At 42.6% G+C, this 18,459-nt stretch overlaps 1 protein-coding gene across 4 annotated transcripts in view; it reads left to right on the top strand.

Moving 5' to 3' along the window:
* Window positions 1–5,020, top strand: part of ELAVL4 (ELAV like RNA binding protein 4) — an 86,057-nt gene extending 81,037 nt beyond the window's left edge. For 3 of the 4 annotated variants that reach the window (XM_067726074.1, XM_067726073.1, XM_067726075.1), the window contains exon 7: window positions 2,049–5,020. In XM_067726074.1, coding sequence (XP_067582175.1) covers window positions 2,049–2,418 — 370 coding nt within the window. In that variant the 3' untranslated portion in view covers window positions 2,419–5,020. The remainder of the gene's footprint in view (window positions 1–2,048) is intronic. The other variant, XM_067726076.1, reaches the window with a different exon arrangement.
* The last annotated feature ends 13,439 nt before the right edge of the window (window positions 5,021–18,459 follow it).

Genomic DNA, 18,459 nt, shown 5'->3' on the forward strand with positions numbered 1-18,459 from the left:
CCTGTATGAGGCAGGCCTTTCACCACTTGCGGTGCATGGTAGGTACCCTGCTCTGGAAACTGGCATGCAGTGGAGAAAGTAACTGGACTGCAGACTTCACTGTCAGGGTGCCAGCCTCTTGAATCTCAATCCCAGCCCCCATGAGGGTAACTGTGAATTATCTCCACATGTCTAGCATACTGCTTGCCTGTTCCCATGCATTTTACACTTTTCCCCAGCTCTGTCCCATACCTTTGCTCCTCTTGAACTTTTGTGAAGTTGCACCAAATATTGTGAAGAGAGTGATGCTTATACATAGGTGAGGTCAGGGAAGACACTGCAAGGCAGCGTGCACACTGCCATCTCCTCCAGTTCCCCACCCACAGCAAACTTCACAAGTTGATAAGAGCATTCTCTTTCCCTGTTAAACCCAGATTTGGATCCAGAGTCCTTCCTACCGAAGTGCTCCAGGTAACATTACCATCTAGAGTTGAGGGTCTCCTTGAAACCTCTTTGCTGGCCCTGACTTTGGCCTTACCATATTTAGCCGTTCTCCACCTATAAACCGAAAGAGGTCAGTTGACTCAGTTGGAGGAGAGAAGGTTGAGAAGACAATGTTCAGAAATAATGCAAATAACGATTAGACATGGGTTTGCCCTTCTAAGAATCTGTACCATGATGTTTTTGGTTTTGTCCTGTTATTTGTTTTTAAGTAAGAGGGAAGACTGACGTAGTGAACAATACCAAAAATAATATCTGTTGAGTCGTTATGTTTAGCATATCTTCAGCGGCCATTGGATTATCTAAATTTTAGTTAGATACACAACTATTCTTTCATAGGACTTTTGAATCTCTAATAATATATGCATATTTTTAAAACATTCCTAAATGACACTTTATCCATTCACTTCCCCAGTTTTTGCTTCCTCTCCTCCTATCCCCAACTTCAAAAAAAAAAAAAAAAAAAAAACACTAACCAAATGAAAAGCAAGATACTAGTCAGTGTATAGAGTCAAAATACCTGTATGAGTTTGGTATAAAGTAAACTGTTAATAAATATTTCTTCTGCTGTAGGCACTGGTAACCTAATTGTTTCATCTGATGCATCCATCATGAATCACATACATATTTTATCAGACGTGAATAGAATCTAAAGGATTGTTTTTCTTTTCAAGATTACGTGAAAACTAAGAAGATTTTGAAGCCTAATACAAAAGTAGTTGTAATAGGACAAAAAACAGTTTTTTGCCTTTCTGATGTACAGTGATTCAAGATATATAAGTGCACACACCACTTGAAATCTCACTCCTGTGACGCTTAGAAATGAATTCCAGATAATATAGCATCAAGGAGTGATACATCTTTATTATTATTGCTCAGGGTTGTTTTTGGAACTCTTTTGAATAAATGCTAAATGAAACATAAGCCACCCATTGGATTAATAACAATGGGTGTATCTCCGTGCCCCATAATATCTAGAGATCTCATGTCTCTCCATGCCTGATAATACTGAGAGATCTTTGACAACCGTTAAGTCAAGGGACTGCAAAGATGGTAGACTTGAGCACTTCTGGGCCATCTCCTAAACTGCCTTAAAAAATAAATGAAATGTCCCGAGCATCGACATCCACCAGTGTTATTCACCTGTTCAATCAATAAGCAGTTATTAAGTGTTTTCTACGTGTCATGTCTGTGAGATTCCCACATGGGCTCCACTGAATAAATAAGTAGAGCAAAAGGATGAATGAAGTGGGGCCCCTTCTCTGAAGAGCTCACGCTCTATTGTGGGGAGGGAGGGTGAGGGGCAGAGTGGGATACCCTATGAACATATACTTGATAGTATGACAGAGACTTGCTCTGGGAGTTCTTCGTGGTTCTTAGTGGTTGACCTAGGCCTTTCTCTTGGCATATACGTGCCTTAGCCAGTCTAACTGTTCCCATTAGAAGAAATGCCACAGACATTAGTCTTTGTATTTTGGTTTTCAAACCCTGAAGACTCTCCTGCAAACACTCACTCAGGCCTCTGCCCCGTGTCTGTGTCTGTGCATCTGTGTGTTATCCACGGTCAGACTGATGTCTGGACCAGTCCCCCCTTCTGCTTGTCCCCCCAGGTTCTCCCCAATCACCATTGACGGGATGACAAGCCTTGTGGGAATGAACATCCCTGGTCACACAGGAACAGGCTGGTGCATCTTTGTCTACAATCTGTCCCCTGATTCCGACGAGAGTGTCCTCTGGCAGCTCTTCGGCCCCTTTGGTGCGGTGAACAACGTCAAAGTCATCCGTGACTTCAACACCAACAAGTGCAAGGGATTCGGCTTTGTCACCATGACCAACTATGATGAGGCAGCCATGGCCATTGCCAGCCTCAACGGGTACCGCCTGGGAGACCGAGTGTTGCAAGTTTCCTTTAAAACCAACAAAGCCCACAAGTCCTGAATTTCCCATCCTTACTTATTAAAATATATATATAAATATATACGAACAAAACACACGCGCGCACACACACATACACACGCACACACACAAAAGAGAGAGAAACAAACTTTTCAAGGCTTATATTCAACCATGGACTTTATAAGCCAGTGTTGCCTAAGTATTAAAACATTGGATTATCCTGAGGTGTACCAGGAAAGGATTTTATAATGCTTAGAAAAAAAGAAAAAAACACAAAAAAATACCTTTGATGCATTGAATGTTCTTTCATAGCTGTCGTTGTTGACTATAATATACATAGATAGCGACGTGCAGGGATTTTTACCCAGCCAGCTAATTTTACTACCTTCCTTGAAGGTGGGTCTTTTTAAGATGACCATTCGCTCATTTGAAGAAGAAAAACAAAAAACAAAAAAAAATAATAAAAATAAAACAATTTTTACAAAGTAATGGGATTCAAAGAAAGAAAATAAAGATTTTTCTTTTTTGTCAAAATGTTGATCCAATCAGATTGGTTAAAAAAAAAAAAACCCACACAAATTAAAGAGGAATAATAAAAATTGCAAAAATTAAAGAAACTTTTGCAAATTTTTTTATTTTTCCTTTTTTCTTTTATATCATGTGAACTAAAACAGTCTTCTGTTAGGGGATGGGGGCGAGGGGGATACCTGATGACATTAACAATTTAATAACATTAACGTTGCCAAAGAGGTGGTCTCTTTGCTGAAAATGGGTTTCAAGAAAAATCTATTTTTATAAAATATAAAGAATTTTTACAAGAGAATCTGGATTTGAGAAAAAAATATTTTGACTGGCTAATTTAGGGGAAATTGACAACTTTGTCGCGTTCATACTGCACTGGTAACTTTTTAGAGATCAAGATGTGTGTTTTAAACTGGATTCGTAGACTGTTTTTTGAAGGATGGGCTATAAACAGATGATCTTCATATCTTTTCATAGCATGTAATAATAATAAAAAAATTATTAATTACTAGGGGAAAGGAGTGTTCATTCTACCCAGGGTACCACAGTTCCCCACAGTCAAAACCCAAAAGCAAGGAGATGAGTTGAAAGACAGTTTTTCTTTAAGTCATCAGTATGGGATGTCAGCAGAACAAAAATTAAAAAGATTAATTTTTCCTTTTGATCTAAAACTTCCTTAGTTTGAGCAGTAGGTGCTACGAAATTATTTACATATCTTAGTATCATAGTTAAATGTAATGTGTTTAGGAGAGGAAAACAAAAACTACATTTGCTTTAAATTCATTAAGGAATTTTCAAATTCACTTTGTAGCCCATGCTGATAGAATTGGGCTGTGTTGGTACATTTGAAACACTGTTTATGTTGCTTGAAACACTTATTTATTTAATCGCAGATGTGATGATGCCTATGGCCGAGATCAAATATAGCTAGATTGGCTAGACTACTTATTTGTTTACTTAAACTATGGGAAGAAGCATATTATTGTGTCATTCTGTTGTGTGTGTATGTGTATATACAATATAAATATATATATATAAAGTTATTTTTTCTTTGGGTTAATTTATTATAAGTTGTAACACTTGGCTAGTTTTGTTTGTATATGTCTTAAAATGTTTTCTTATGATATTTAAGTGACAGTTAAAGAGGTATCAAGGTAACTTGTGTAGAACTATTGTTTGATATATTGTCATGTTTGTTGTGAATATTTTTTCTTACTGCACAGTAGAAAAATAAAAACAACTGGGTCTTTATTTTAACGTAATTCAGATTGGGGAAAACAAAACAGAGCTAAGGGAACAAAATGACTGAGGGAGCATTCTCCCACGTCCAGTGCACTGATCATTTTAGTATATTTGTGCTTTGTACGGTTATATATTTAAAACAAAAACAAAACAAAAAAATACAAGGGTTCATGCTCTTCCCTGGGTAATAGAAACAGTTACTCGCTATGCATAATCTAGTTGATAGTTAAATTTGCTATTGCTTTTCTTGTCTTGTTATATACAATCTTTTCAATACCAGTTTAGTCTTAATGGTAATAAAACGTTATGGTTATTTATAACTTGTGCTTATTTTGTGCGTTTTTTCTCATGCTGAACCCACTAAGTGCATGTAGACAGAACTGTTGTTTTCACACTGAAGAGGCAAACTTTGTAGTAGTAGCCGTAGTGGTAGAGAGGTAACGAAAACCACGGCTGCATCATAGACTCCTCCTTTAAATTTTTTTTCTGTTTTTTTTCCTCTTTTCGGTTTTGAGAAAAAAACACCAGATTTCAGTTCAGAGAACACTCATTCAACATTCAGGGAAACCTTTTAACATCACCTGCTATGAATGAACTCAGTTTGCTGGCAAAGTTTGATGCATTTGCTAAGCATTAGTGGGAAAGGCATGCCAAAATCTCTTCTCTATAAAGTGTTCACTCTTGGGGGGGAAAAAAAAGGAAAAAAAATCTTAGGACCAGGCAGTTGTATACTTCAGTTATAATGAATGACTTCATGTTAATCTTGCTAGTTTAGATGATTTCTGAGGGAAAGTATTGTAAATGTTTTTTTTTCATAATCTTGTTGTGTTTGAATTATTTGTACTTTGTCCAGACAATAAATGAAAGTGTGTAGAATGGATTCGAGCTTCCCAGATTTTTAAATGTGTTCACTCACACTTTTTTTTCTGTAGCATCTTCCGATTTCCCCAATATTTTTACCATTAAACAAACAAACAAAAAAAGTAGAGTAAATTTCTGTTTTGCAACTTAGCCCAGTCTCTCAAAGTCAACTCAGTATTCAAAAGTCATTGCCCTAGTTCCACACTACTAAAGGTATGGTCTCCAGCCAGCAGTTTAAGTGTCATCTGGGAGCTTGTTAAAATGCAGAATCTCTGGCTGAATGCAAAGCTATATTTAACCAGCTCCCCAGGTGAATCACTGGTACTTTAAAGTGTGAGGAGCACTGTCCTGGTTGATAATGAGCCGACACATTTGGCATTGTGTTTGGCATTATGATCCACTAGTGTCTGTTATTCATTTATAAGCATACTTGTGACTTGTGCAGAAGAAAGGGAGTCACTAGTTGCAGAGCTTCTATTATGCGTCAGACAGGCTGCGTGGTGCCTTCTACGTTCTCTCTCTTGGTCCTGCAGCCATCTGGAAGAAGGAGATAGCACGATCCTCATTTCACAGATGACAAGACTGAGGCTCAGTGCGATTAACTTGAAACAGCTAGCAAATTTCCAGCTGGGATTTGAATCCAAGTCTGATACAACTGCACAGCACCTCAGCATTGAGGTGGCAAAGCTTGCGCAACAGTAAGGAAACAGACCATTTTGTACTGGAAGTGAAAAGAAAGGTCACCTCTTTATTTAAACTCATTTTTGCTTAGAAGTGTCAAGTATCTGACTTTCTTACCTTTGAACAGAAACCTTAAACAAGGACTTTTTCATACTGCGTAGAAGAACGTGATTCAAGCTCAGCCTAGGGGGAAAAGACTGCCTAAGGTATCATGAAGTCATATTAAAATATGCCCTGAACTTTACAGATGAGCTTTTCAGTGATTTCCTGATATGATCATTCATTGATGATCTACTGTCTGTCTTTTTCATCTTCTCACTAATTGAAAATTCATAATACCCCATAAAACATCACATCACCATCCACAAACTGACACTTGAAGAAGAAATGCCCCCACTGATCCAGATGAAGGAATAGTCAGAGTCTCTTCCATTTCTCATTAGCTCCTTTTTTATTATTATATTAAATTACCTCAATGGTTGGGATAATTAAATTCAGGGCAAAGAATAGGATTTAATTAACCAAGCTAAATATTAACACTCTAAGTCAGCCTGAACTTCACATACTTAAAGATTCTCCTTTTAGTTTTGTCTTAAAGACAAGCTGCTATGTTCCTTTTCTGAAGAGAAATGGGCATTCAAACGAATTACTACCCCCAGGAATAACAGAGCTTCGCAAATGTGTACATAGGGTCTAAAAATGTTGCTGCCAAACCTATGATAGTTATTACCAATCATCACCACCCCTGCTCGTTAAAGGGTCATTTTAGTGCACTTTAAACAAATGGATACTTATTTGGGAATATTGGAAGTTGATGGAATCTCACCAGTTCATGTAGTTCATTCCCCAGCCTCCAACAGATCGGTCCTGAAAGTTTCACAGTTAGCTGTAGGTGTTTCAATAGATCTTTAAAACATCCAACGCAGGACATTCTACATACACTCTCTTGGCAACACTTCCCATCATCAGCACAACTTGTCTGCCTAACATCTAATAAAAAATCCGTCTTGCTGCAAGTGTAAGCCTGTTACCTCAAATCTCCAGGCAAACATTGTATAGTTTCTGTAGGTGTTTGTAGGAAAGGTCTAACAAATCGCAAGAATGCAGAGATTATTAAATTTCAGGTCCTAGGTACGTTATGTTTTGCTTGGATGAAGAATTGGCATGCCAGAGAAGGCTGAAGGCATTTACTTAGTGTTATTTCTGTCAAAGTGATAGGAACAGAAGAGGGCCAAAAACACGTGCTAGTATCTATAACCACCCCACATCATCACCACCAGCATCAAAACTACTTACATCCACTACCGAAGATCAAGCACTGGCCAAATGATGGTTGCAGCCAGCAGTTTTTATCAACTTGAGTCCTGTTTAAATTTCCTTCATCAAAATTAATCATTATTTATTGAATAAAACATTTAAACCCCAAAGAATAACATTTAAGAGTACATTTGACACTCACAAAGTCTCTTGGGGCCCCTACTCAGTCAGTATTTGGGTTTGGCTACTTTATCCTTGTCAAAATTTGGCATTTAATTGCCTTTTACCATAGATGATTCAGGAAACTCCCAGTTCCTGAAATTGTTTTGTCCTGACTTTCCGTAGGCACTATGCATTTGTTCCCTAACAGACATACACATGCAAACACACAGAGGCAAACATTTGTACAGTTGGATAGGAAATGGGGTTTTCTACTTTCACCTGCAAAGTCAAAAATCAGATCTAACAAGACAGCATTAAAAGCAAGAGTGTGATTTCTAAATGGAAGAGCCATTAAAATCTTAATTTGAGGCCATCCTTCCTGGATCCATTCCACAGCCTTAACAGGAGTTCACAGAACACAGCTGTATAATATCCTTACACCCTTCACTGCCTTTGTTCTACCTGAAAAAGAGAATGATAAAAGGAAATTACATTTTATTTCCATGAGCTAAAATCAAGTTTTAACATTGTCCAAAAATGGCTCGTACTGTTCCTTTATCTTATTAACTTTTTGGCATATTAGGTAATAAGATAATTTCTCATGGTACAGTATTTATGTTAGAATCATATTTCTCTCTGTGCAGATCACTTACAGAAGTGTCTGTTAACAGGAGAGAATGATGCATAATCGGCACTTAAGATTAAAATAGACCTGAGAACATAAAAGTGTTCCTTCAATTAAAGGAATAGCATTTCTCCAGTCTCATCTTTTTTTGTTTCTGCAGCAGGATGAAAACTGGCTTAAAATCACCCAACCCCGGGTTAATTACCAAAAAGCTTCCCTATGCAAGTCCAGCTTGATCTACTAGTAGTTCAAATACAAAGTGGACTCACATGCCACTCCAAGATGCCATGTAATTATTTTAAAGAGTTTCCAGCAAAGTCCTCGAGGTTTAAGAAATGTTTTCTAGAAAGAGCACTAGCATTTATTATCTTTCCAATATGCCAGACACTATACATTTAGCATTCTGTCCTTCTGCCAACCCAGTGAAGGGTAACATCACCCGTTAACATTGAACACAAAGAGATTCAGAGAGATTTGATATCTTTTGCAAGTGAGTAGGTGGTGAAGACAGAATTCAAACCCAGGCCTATCTGGCCCCAAAGCCCCCGGTTATACCACCCTGGCTATGATCCAATTCTGTCACAATTAGAGCTTCATTTCAATTAAAGGTGGAGATGAGTCCTGTTATGTAACGAACAAGGGAAATAACATTAATGCCCTGTGCCTGGGGCTAACCTTCTCCCCAAATCTTTAATGGAAAAACAGATCCAATAATATTGGTTTATAAGCAAATTGACAAGGAAAAACTAAAAGTAATGGTTTTTAAACACAGTTTGCTCAGCAGTGCCAAAAAACAAGATTATTTGTTGATAGATCTATTTAAACCACCAAAAGTCATTGAGGTAGAAAAGAGTCAAGGATAGGATCAGAAGGTAAGAGTGTTTACAAGCCACCTTAGCTGCCCTTGGAGCTGGCCCTATGAGTCTCCCTACAAACTAAAGCATTGTGTGAACCAGTATTACTGCGGTGGGAGCTCCTTCATTACCTGTGTTGCCCCCAAATCCTCAAAACAATCCTGGGAGGCACATAACATAATCCCCACTTTACATCTGACAAAATAGACTCAGAGACGTTAAGTATCTTGCCCAAGGTTGTGCGGAACTGGAATTTACACCCATGCCATCTGGCTCCAATCCAGTGTCTTTCCACTAAAGCACACTGACGGTCTTTTAATGTGACCACCACCATCAGTTGAACACCCACCTACCTGTGAGATACTGCAGGGTGGTGGGGGGCAGGGAGAAACCCACCTAAGCCTTGTCTACATTAGAATCCTTACCCTGAACATCTGCCACATGCCAGGCACTGAGCTAGGGGCACACGATGAGTAAACATATGCAGCCTTTTTTTTTTCTTCCACCTATTTCGTGCATGACACTGTGCAGTAGGCTATGACAGAAGACAAACAAGAAACAGGAATGGAAGTTTGGGATTCTGTTACAAAGACAAGACATATGAAACAATTATTTAGCCATGCCAGATAGTTTCTGTGCTGAAAGGAGAATTACAGGAAATTTTATAAAATCTGTGGGGAGTGAAAGGAGTATTCCGGGGCCCAGAAAGGGAAGAGAATATGGCCTGGAGGTAAGAGGAGAGTTCTGGTGAAAGAAAGTTCTGGGTTTGAATTCCCTGGCAAATTGTTTAATGTCTCCGAGATTCCTCATCAGAGAAGGAAGAATTAGAGATAAAATACATCAAGTCTCTAGCACTCAGTGAAGAATAGTAGGAATTAAACTGTAGCCAGAAAGATTCCCAGAGGAAAAGACCACCTTGGACAGGGCCGACTGGCCAGGTTGGTGGATGCCCCTGGATGTAAAGAACAGAGAAACCCTGAAGTAAAGGAGGGACAAAATAGTAGGGATGCGTGTGGGAATAAGCTCTTGGAACTCTCACTTGGTCTCATTGCACTTCAGCTGCTTTCGAAATACAGTAACTCCAGCCGCACACCAGCAGAGGCTCTGATTGTTCCTCAGCCAACAGAGAACAAATTGGTCCGTCCTCTGGAGCCCGGCCACTACAGTGACTCAGCCATTTCACTTCCTTACTCACTGTGGCTTTTCAATGGTTTCTCTTTACCAGAGGTCCACTTCTCCCTGAATAAACAGTTCAAATTCCAGAGAGTGGGACCGGATTGGCCCTGGTTGGTTGGTGTTTACAAGTTGCTGGTACCATTAATTCACCTTCTCACAGCCCAACCTGGTCCAAATAGCTGAAGCCAGGGCTGGGGTCATGTGCTAGACAACATGGCCAGCTGGTAAAGAATGGCTTGGGCAGGGCAGGCAGCTTGAGCAGCCTGTGCAGGACAGTGGGGAGTGGTTGGGCAAGGTGGAGCTAAGACAGGCCTTCCTGGGGATGGTGAAGGGATGACGGCAGGTACTGAGGAGCTTAGGTAGGCAGTGGTGGGTGGATGGCAGCAGAATAACAGAAAAAGAGTTGAATGCTCAGGCTGAGGCAGGGGACTTCTTTAGAAAAGCAGGATGCCAGAAGGCTTTGGAGCAGAGAATGAGGCTCTTCCATTCACAAGCAAATACCTGGGAAAAGACTGTTATCCCCAAGCCCTACTCCTCTTGGCTGTAGGCACAAGAGTCATAAGTTCTGTCTCACCCAAGATGATCCAATCAGACTATCTGTAAAGGGAAGCCCTCCCCAACTTGTCACACAATTGGTCTTGGCCTTGCCTGCTTTGTTAGCTATGGAAAGTCCTTGGAAGTCAGTTCAACCTCCTTATTTGAATCCTTCGGAGAAAAGGGGCTTTGGGTTGCCCCCCAACCCACCCACCATGTGAATATCTCATTATCCCAACTCACAAATATTAAGATTCCCCTCCTTAGAATGCCCTGCCCTCCACCACCAGGCCCCATTTCACTCAAAGCACACACATACACACATGTACCACCCACATGGCTAATCCAGCTTGTTCAGCTCATGATTCACTGCCTCCAGAGAACCTTCCCTGACCCTCAGGCTGGGTTAGGGATTCCTGGACAATCCCACCTCTCTCTGCTTTCCTGTATCACAGCACACTTCACACATCACATCTGTACAGAGGAATCAGACACAGTGCTTGCCTTGGAAGAGCTCAAATGTAAGCTGAGGGCTTCCCTGGTGGTGCAGTGGTTAAGAATCCACCTGCCAATGCAGGGGACACAGGTTCGAGCCCTGGTCCGGGAGGATCCCACATGCCACAGAGCAACTAAGCCCATGAACCACAACTACTGAGCCTGTGCTCCAGAGCCTGCGAGACACAACTCCTGAAGCCAGGGCGCCCGGAGCCCATGCTCTGCAACAAGAGGGGCCACCTCAATGAGAAGCCTGCACACGGCAATGAAGAGTGGCCCCTGCTCACCACAGCTGGAGAGAGCCTGCGCGCAGCAACAAAGACCCAATGCAGCCCACAAAAAAAAAAAAAAAAAAAAAATGTAAGCTGAGCATCGCAGGGTGAGATCAAAGCCAGAGGGTGTTTGGGGAGCACAGAGAAAAGAGCAGTCAATTCTAACTTTGGCAGGGTGGGATGAAATTGAGGTGTAAAAAGAAAGGCATCCTAGAGATGTTTAGGAATCAGCTATATCTTGAAGGATGAATCATACTTGGACAGGCAGACATTGGGGCAAGGTCAGGTGCATCACACTGGGAACCATGGAAGTAACCCAGAACCAGGGGTCAGAATCTTCAGCTCTTCCTCTGACTTACTGTGTGATATTGGGCAAGTCACTGCACCTCTTTGGGCCTCAATTTCCCAAAGATTTAAAGAAAGTGTTGGACTAGGTGCTGTCTGACAGTCTTGCTCCTGTTTTTACTCCTAGACTCATCTTCCCCTATATTTTTTATTGATTCAGCAAATATTCATTGACCCCCTACTATATAGCACTGAGAATACAATGAGGGGACAAAAGAGATGTTTGAATACAGTAGGGGGTAAGTGCTGTTAAGGTTAAGTGCAGGCTACTCTGACAGTGAGTAACAAGGACACCTGCCCCGCTGAGGACAGGAATGCCCTGATACTGTGGCATTTCAGCTGAGATCTGAAGGATAAGGTGAGTATGTCCCATCCTAGGCAGAGGGTAATAGCCTGGGCAAAGGCCCAGAGGTGGAGAGGAACGAGGCTCTGCTGAAAGGAGCCCCCAGTGACTCAGCATTGGAGGTGGGGATGGGTCTGGGATGGGAGTGGTAGAAGGGACCTGATCACCAAGGACCTCATGAGTCGTGGAAAGACATTGATATTTACCTGAAGAGTAGTGGGAAGGGGGACTTCCCTGGTGGTCCAGTGGGTAAGACTCCGTGTTCCCAATGGAGGGGGCCCAGGTTCGATCCCTGGTCACAGAACTAGATCCCGCTTGCATGCCACAACTAAGAGTTCGCATACCTCAGCAAAGATCCCACATGACACAACTAAGACCCGGCACGGCCAAAATTAAAAAATAAATAAACAAATATTTTTTTAAAAAAAGAGTAGTGGGAAGGACCTAAATTCCAGCTGATGGATCATCTTCTCAAAGCCTCAGTTTACTCATCTATAAAACAGCGATGATAAAGTACCCACCTTACATGGTATAGAGAGGATCAAATGCGTTAACATGTGTTAAGTGCTTAAAACACAACCTGGCAGATAGCAGTAACTAATAAATGTTTGCTTTTATTATTATTATCATTATTATTCATTTGGTTAATTCTTACACATTCCTCAAAATTCAGCATGGATACTGTCTCTTCTGGAGCTCCCTCCCCCCATCGACCACCCACACCAGGTTATGTACTAGTCCTCTGGTTTCCCAAAGTCCCTGTTCTTCCCTCTCTCACACTGCACGGTAATTTGCTATTGACTTCTCTGCCTTTGGCCCTAAACCGTGAGTTCATCAAGGGCAAGGATTGTGCTCTATTTGTCAGGCACAAGGCTGAGCACAAAAAGAATGAAGGTGCTCAGCTGTGGTAGGCTGAATAACGGCCCCTCCAAAGATGTTCACATCCCAATCCCTGGACCTCAAGGGTATGTTACCTTACATGGTCAAAAGTACTTGGCAAATGTGATTCTGTTGAGATGGAGAGATTATTCTGGATTATTATATCTGGATTATCTAGATGAGCTTAATGTGATCACAGAGTCCTTATAAAAGGGAGGCAGGAGGATCAGTCAGTAGTATAGGAGATGTGATGATGGAAGCAAAATGTGCTGGTGATGTGAAGAAGGGCCCACAAGCCAAGGAGCACAGGTGGCCTCCAAAAGCTGAAAAAGGTAAGGAAATGGATTCTCCCATAAAGACTCCATAAAGAACACAGCCCTGTCCTCACCATGATCTTTTTTTTTTAATATTTATTTATTTATTTATTTATTTATTTATTTATTTATTTATTTATTTCTGGCTGCGTCGGGTCTTAGTTGCCGCATGCGGGACCTTTCGTTGAGGCATGCAGGCTCTTTGTTGCAGCGCATGGGCTTCTCTGGTTGTTGCTCGGGCTCCAGAGCGCGTGGGCTCAGTAGTTGCAGTACGGGCTTAGTTGTCCCATGGCACATGGGATCTTAGTTCCCCCACCTGGGATCGAACCCACGTCCCCTGTGTTGGAAGGTGGATTCTTAACCACTGGACCACCAGGGAAGTCCCTCACCTTGATCTTAGACTTCAGACCTCTAGAACTATAAGAGAATAAATTTGTGTTGTTTTAAGCCACAAAGTTTGTGGTAATTTGCTATAGCAGCAATGGGAAATTAACATACAAGCCAACCATGAAGCAGGGATTAGAGAAAGAATAGTTGTGGGGAGAAGCTAATGCTCAGTTCAGGCCCTCCCTGATCTCCAGCATCAGTGAGAGCAGGGCTGGGGTTTATGGTGGCCCCATCTGCCCACCCCCTTAGCACATCCTCGTCAAACTGGGCCCTCCAGGAGCAAGGTGCTACCATCATATTAACTTCATCTCTGGACTCTCATGACTTGGTGAGTAGAGAAGGGGGAGAAGAATCAGTGTATCCAATGACATCAGTGGACTGTTTTTCCTGGCTCCAGAGGATAGAGGTTGGAGAATAGAGTAATGGAAAGAGCACTGGCCCAGGAGAGCAGGACTCAGTTCCTAGCTCTGCCACCAACGTCCTGTGAGATTTTGAACAAATTACACAGTTGACCCTTGAACAACTCGGGGATTAGGGGCACCAACTCTCCTGGCAGTTGAAAATCTGAATATAACTTATAGTCAGCCCTCTGCATCCCGGATTCAACCAACCATGGATTGTATAGTACTGTGGTATTTACTATTGAAAAGAATTCGTGTATAAGTGGACTCATGCAGTTCAAACCCATGTTGTTCAAGTGTCAACTATATATTCCAGACCTACTTTTTCTCTTGTATTCCTTATCCCAATAAATGAGGGAAATCCAGGGGTATTTCTAAACTCCAACCCCCTTCCCCTAACTATACAATCATTTACCAAACCCTGTCATTTTTACCCCTGAAAATTTCTCAGATTCTTCCCCTCCTCCCCCTCCTCATGGCTGATATCCTAGTTTAAGTCTTATCATCTCATTCAGAGATTAACTGGAGACCTTCTATGTATGTACATGGATTATGGTACTAACCTCATAGGAGACCTCTCCTCCTCAACATCTGCACTCCTTTCATCCCCTTAGCCAGAATGATCTGCCAAAAACACTAATCTGACCAAATCACTTCCCTGCCTACATCCCATTAGTGGAGTCCCATCACCAAGGTGTTATGGTCCAGAAGCCTGAGAATGACTTCCAAGGCCCTGCATCACCTAGGCTCTGATGGCTCAACTAGCCACATCCTTCTCCTCTTCCTGCCTCACAGTTTGGGGTCCAACTAAGCAAAACTATGTACTGTTCCCTGAATACATGCAACATTTGTCACAGGCCTACCCACATTTCTTCTCCCTTTCTAACAGAACTCTGATTTTATTGGGGCAACAAAATGCTTAGCTACATTCAGTTTTCCTTACAGTTAGAGGTGGCCACATCACACAGCTCTGGCCAATGAGATGTAACAAGTCCTTGGTGAGGCTTTCAGGAAAGCTCTTTAAAAGATGACACAGGGCTTCCCTCATGGTGCAATGGCTGAGAGTCTGTCTGCCGATGCAGGGGACATGGATTCGTGTCCCGGTCCAGGAAGATCCCACATGCCATGGAGCGGCTAGACCCGTGAGCGATGGCCGCTGAGCCTGCGCGTCCAGAGCCTCTGCTCTGCAACAGGAGAGGTCACAGCAGTGAGAGGCCCGCGTACCGCAAAAAAAAAAAAAAGATGACACAATGTTTTCCCTTTGCCATTGCCCTCCTTCCCCTCTTCCTTCCTCCCACTTGGAATGCTCATGTGATGTCTGGAGCTGCAAGTGTCTTGTTGCAACCATGAAGGCAATAGTCGAAAACTATGAACAACAGATTAGAAGCACATGAGGTGCCTAGGTCCTCAGTGGTATCTCTAAGCTGTTACAGCAACCCTGGATTATCTCCCCAAGACCTCTTCTTACTTGAGAAAAATATATTCCTTACTGCAGAGCTTCCCAACCAGTGAACACATTCTTATTGATGTGTTCAGTTTATTTCCTCAACCCTCTGAGCAGCCAGGGGGTTGGGCTTTTACAACCCAAGCCCTGGGCTCTTACAACCCCCAATCCATTCATCTCTGGCCCCAAACAGTCTGTCCCTCTACGCTACTGGGACAAATAAATATTTTTGTACATACACCACTATGTGACAAAGATTAGAAAACTTTGTCTCAGTGGTTTAAGTTTGCTTATTACTCTGTCCCACTTGGCCGTTGCCTGCGTCTCTCAGTTTGACCACTTTGATGAAGCCTATATGGGACTTCAGGTTCACCCCAGATGTCCACTGCCCCTACTGTCTCCACTGCTATGAGTTCCATCCCAACTCACCTCCAGATTGTCATTGCTGCTTTGCTGCCTGCCTCAGTCTGCCGTGCAGCCAGGGCTCCTCTTGGGCTACCCATTCAGGGGCACTGACCTACCTTTGACCTCTCATGCTCCGTGTGAGCTCAATCCCTGCCACCCCACTAACTCAGCATCTTCGCTCACCTCCAGATCCCCAGGGCTATCTCTCTTTCTCACCTGCTCTCTCACTCTTGCTTATCATTAGGGGTGCACCCTTTATTTCTCTTATCCCACTTTGCTGGACCCCGAGTGTCTTACTGAAATAGTTTTTTGGCCAGACCAAAGTGGGCTAAGAAGAGCTTTACACTATGCCCACAACTAGTGCTTCTTATCTTCAAGCCACTTGACTAACCTGGTCCTCTGTGCCAGCCTCCCTCCACACTTACAGCGATGTTTTCTCTCGGGACCCCCTTGTCTCCATTGTGATCTGGCTTCCAATGCCTCCTTTCCCCACAACCTCAATATCCATCAGATATGCTTATATACATCTGAACCTCAGATATGAACAGTCCAAGTTCTTACTTGTGGAGCCTGTGCTACCCTGGGGAGGCAGCTAGACACCGAAAGGGCCTAGAATATGTGCAGAGTCCTGAGCCTCCTGTGACAGAATGAATATTTAAATTCTCTAGGCCTCAGTTTCCCCATTGGTAGATGCAGGAGCAGGACTATCTGATCTTAGCTTCATCAGTCTGATAGCAGGAAGAACCCCAGGGGCAGGCTTGAGGCCCCAGAATACATTAGAACAAGCCTAGGAGCTGGGGGAGGGGGAAAATGAGGGGGAGAGGAAGTTTTCAATCAGGTGCTGGGCTTTCACTGCCAAAAAATTTCCCACAAACAAACCCACCCCAGCAAAGGAAGCTACTGTCGGCTGGCACACTGCAGAAAAGAAGGCGGGCACGAGGCCTCATTAATCCAGCGACTGTGGGATCAGCTGCAGATACCCCCAGCCCACCCACTTCTCACCATCTGCTGCTGCCGCCGCGGAGCTGAAGGCGTGCGGTTCTGGTGGGAGTCCAGCCTGAAGCCCGCAGAAAGGCCTGCACCCTAGACTACGGGGCAGCCTCGCAGCAGGGACCCATACATTCCCTTGAGGGCAGGATCGTACCCCAACCGTGTGTCCCAACCCCCACCCCAACCTGAAATGCAGTGTCACGACCCTCCACGGGGCCCTCCCTTGGAAGCACCTGAGGGAGAAGCCCCAGCGCCCTGAATAAATATTAAGCAAATAAGTGATCAAATTGCATTGATTGAGAACCCACTGTGTGCCAGGCATACAACTTATCTCCCATAAATATTCCCCAAAACCACACTAAGACTCTCCAAAACTAATCTGTCATAATTCTTGATGATTTCAATATGCACATAGATGATCCTTTCAATATCCTAGCTTCTGAATTCCTCAACCTCTGCTTCTCCTTCCCCTTCGTTACTCCCTTCCTGCTCATACCTTAGGCCTTAAGACCTGAATTTCAATTTCAAGCATCCTCTTGTCAATGCCTACTTCCTATCCCACTCCCTTTAGTACCCTGACTCAAAATAACCCTTCAGCCCACTGGGACCTTCAACTCACTTTTTACTGTCTGTCCCCCTCCCACCCGCCATGTCCCCAATTCCCTTCCTATTCAGTTTAAGTCCACGATCAAACATATAATCCCATCCTTGCAAACATTCTTTTTCTGGGCCCTCCCTCATTTCACTGTACTCTAGTTCATTCGTACTCTCTCGCTCCTAGAGGATGTCTTCCTGCTTTCTCCTCTTTCTTTCAAACCTCCAATACCTCCTCCCTCATCTTCATTCTCAAGTGAAGACTCTGCTTCCTATTCCTACCTTTCTGGACATCAATCAATTTCTTCCTCATCTCTTTGAACTCTAAATATTGGAGGCTCTTGGACCTTTTCTCTAACTACGTTCACTTCTCAGAATCACTCATCCAGGATCATGGCTTTTAATATAATTAATGTTCAGAAGATTCCCCAATATATTTCCAGCCCATATCTCTCCCCTTGACTCTGGAGATATATATACTATTGCCAAGCTGACATCTCCACCTTACTGTCTAAAGGGCATCTTAAAATTAACATAGCCAAAAAGCAATTCCTTTTTACCTTCTCATCCACTCGACCTACTCTTGTCCCCATTTTAGCAAATGGCAGCACCATCCTTCTAGTCTTTCAAGCCAAAACCCTTGGAGTGACCCTTAACTCCATTTGTTTTTCTTCTCTTCCCTAGACATTTTCCCCATCGTGCAGAGACTTGTATCTTTGTTCACTATTGTAACCTCAGCTCCTGAAAGAGTGGCCCTTAGTAGGTGCTCAATAAATGTTTGCCTAATAAGTGAATAATAAAATTAATTGAATTGAATGACTTGGGTACCAAGTCATTAATCCATCTGTTCATTCAATAATTAAAATAATTACAGATTGTGATAAGTAAGGGCTGGGAAGGAAAATACTATGCAATAAATAGCAGAGGGGCTCTACCTAGGCAGGGTAAAAGTCTTTTCCCTGAGAAAAGGATTTCGAAATAAGACCTGAAGGATGAGAAGGAGTCACTGTGAAAGATACAGGCAAAGAACATCAGTGCGAAGTCCTGGAGGTAGTGAGAGCTGAATAGGTTCTAGGAAATAACAGATGGCCAGAGGGGCAGAAGAGCAGAGAGGGAAGCGACAAAGATGCCCGAAGACATTGGAGAGCTGGCCAGATCATGCAGGCTTTTGCAGACCTGAGTAAGGACTGTGGATTTTACTCTAAGGTCACTGACTTCATATGTCTTGTCAACTTTCTAAATTAAGAGTATGGAGTAATATTAAGACCTGAGGATTTGGATCCCTGTTCTGCCAGGATTA

This window comes from Pseudorca crassidens, chromosome 2, assembly GCF_039906515.1.
Source record: "Pseudorca crassidens isolate mPseCra1 chromosome 2, mPseCra1.hap1, whole genome shotgun sequence".
Lineage (NCBI taxonomy): Eukaryota > Metazoa > Chordata > Mammalia > Artiodactyla > Delphinidae > Pseudorca > Pseudorca crassidens.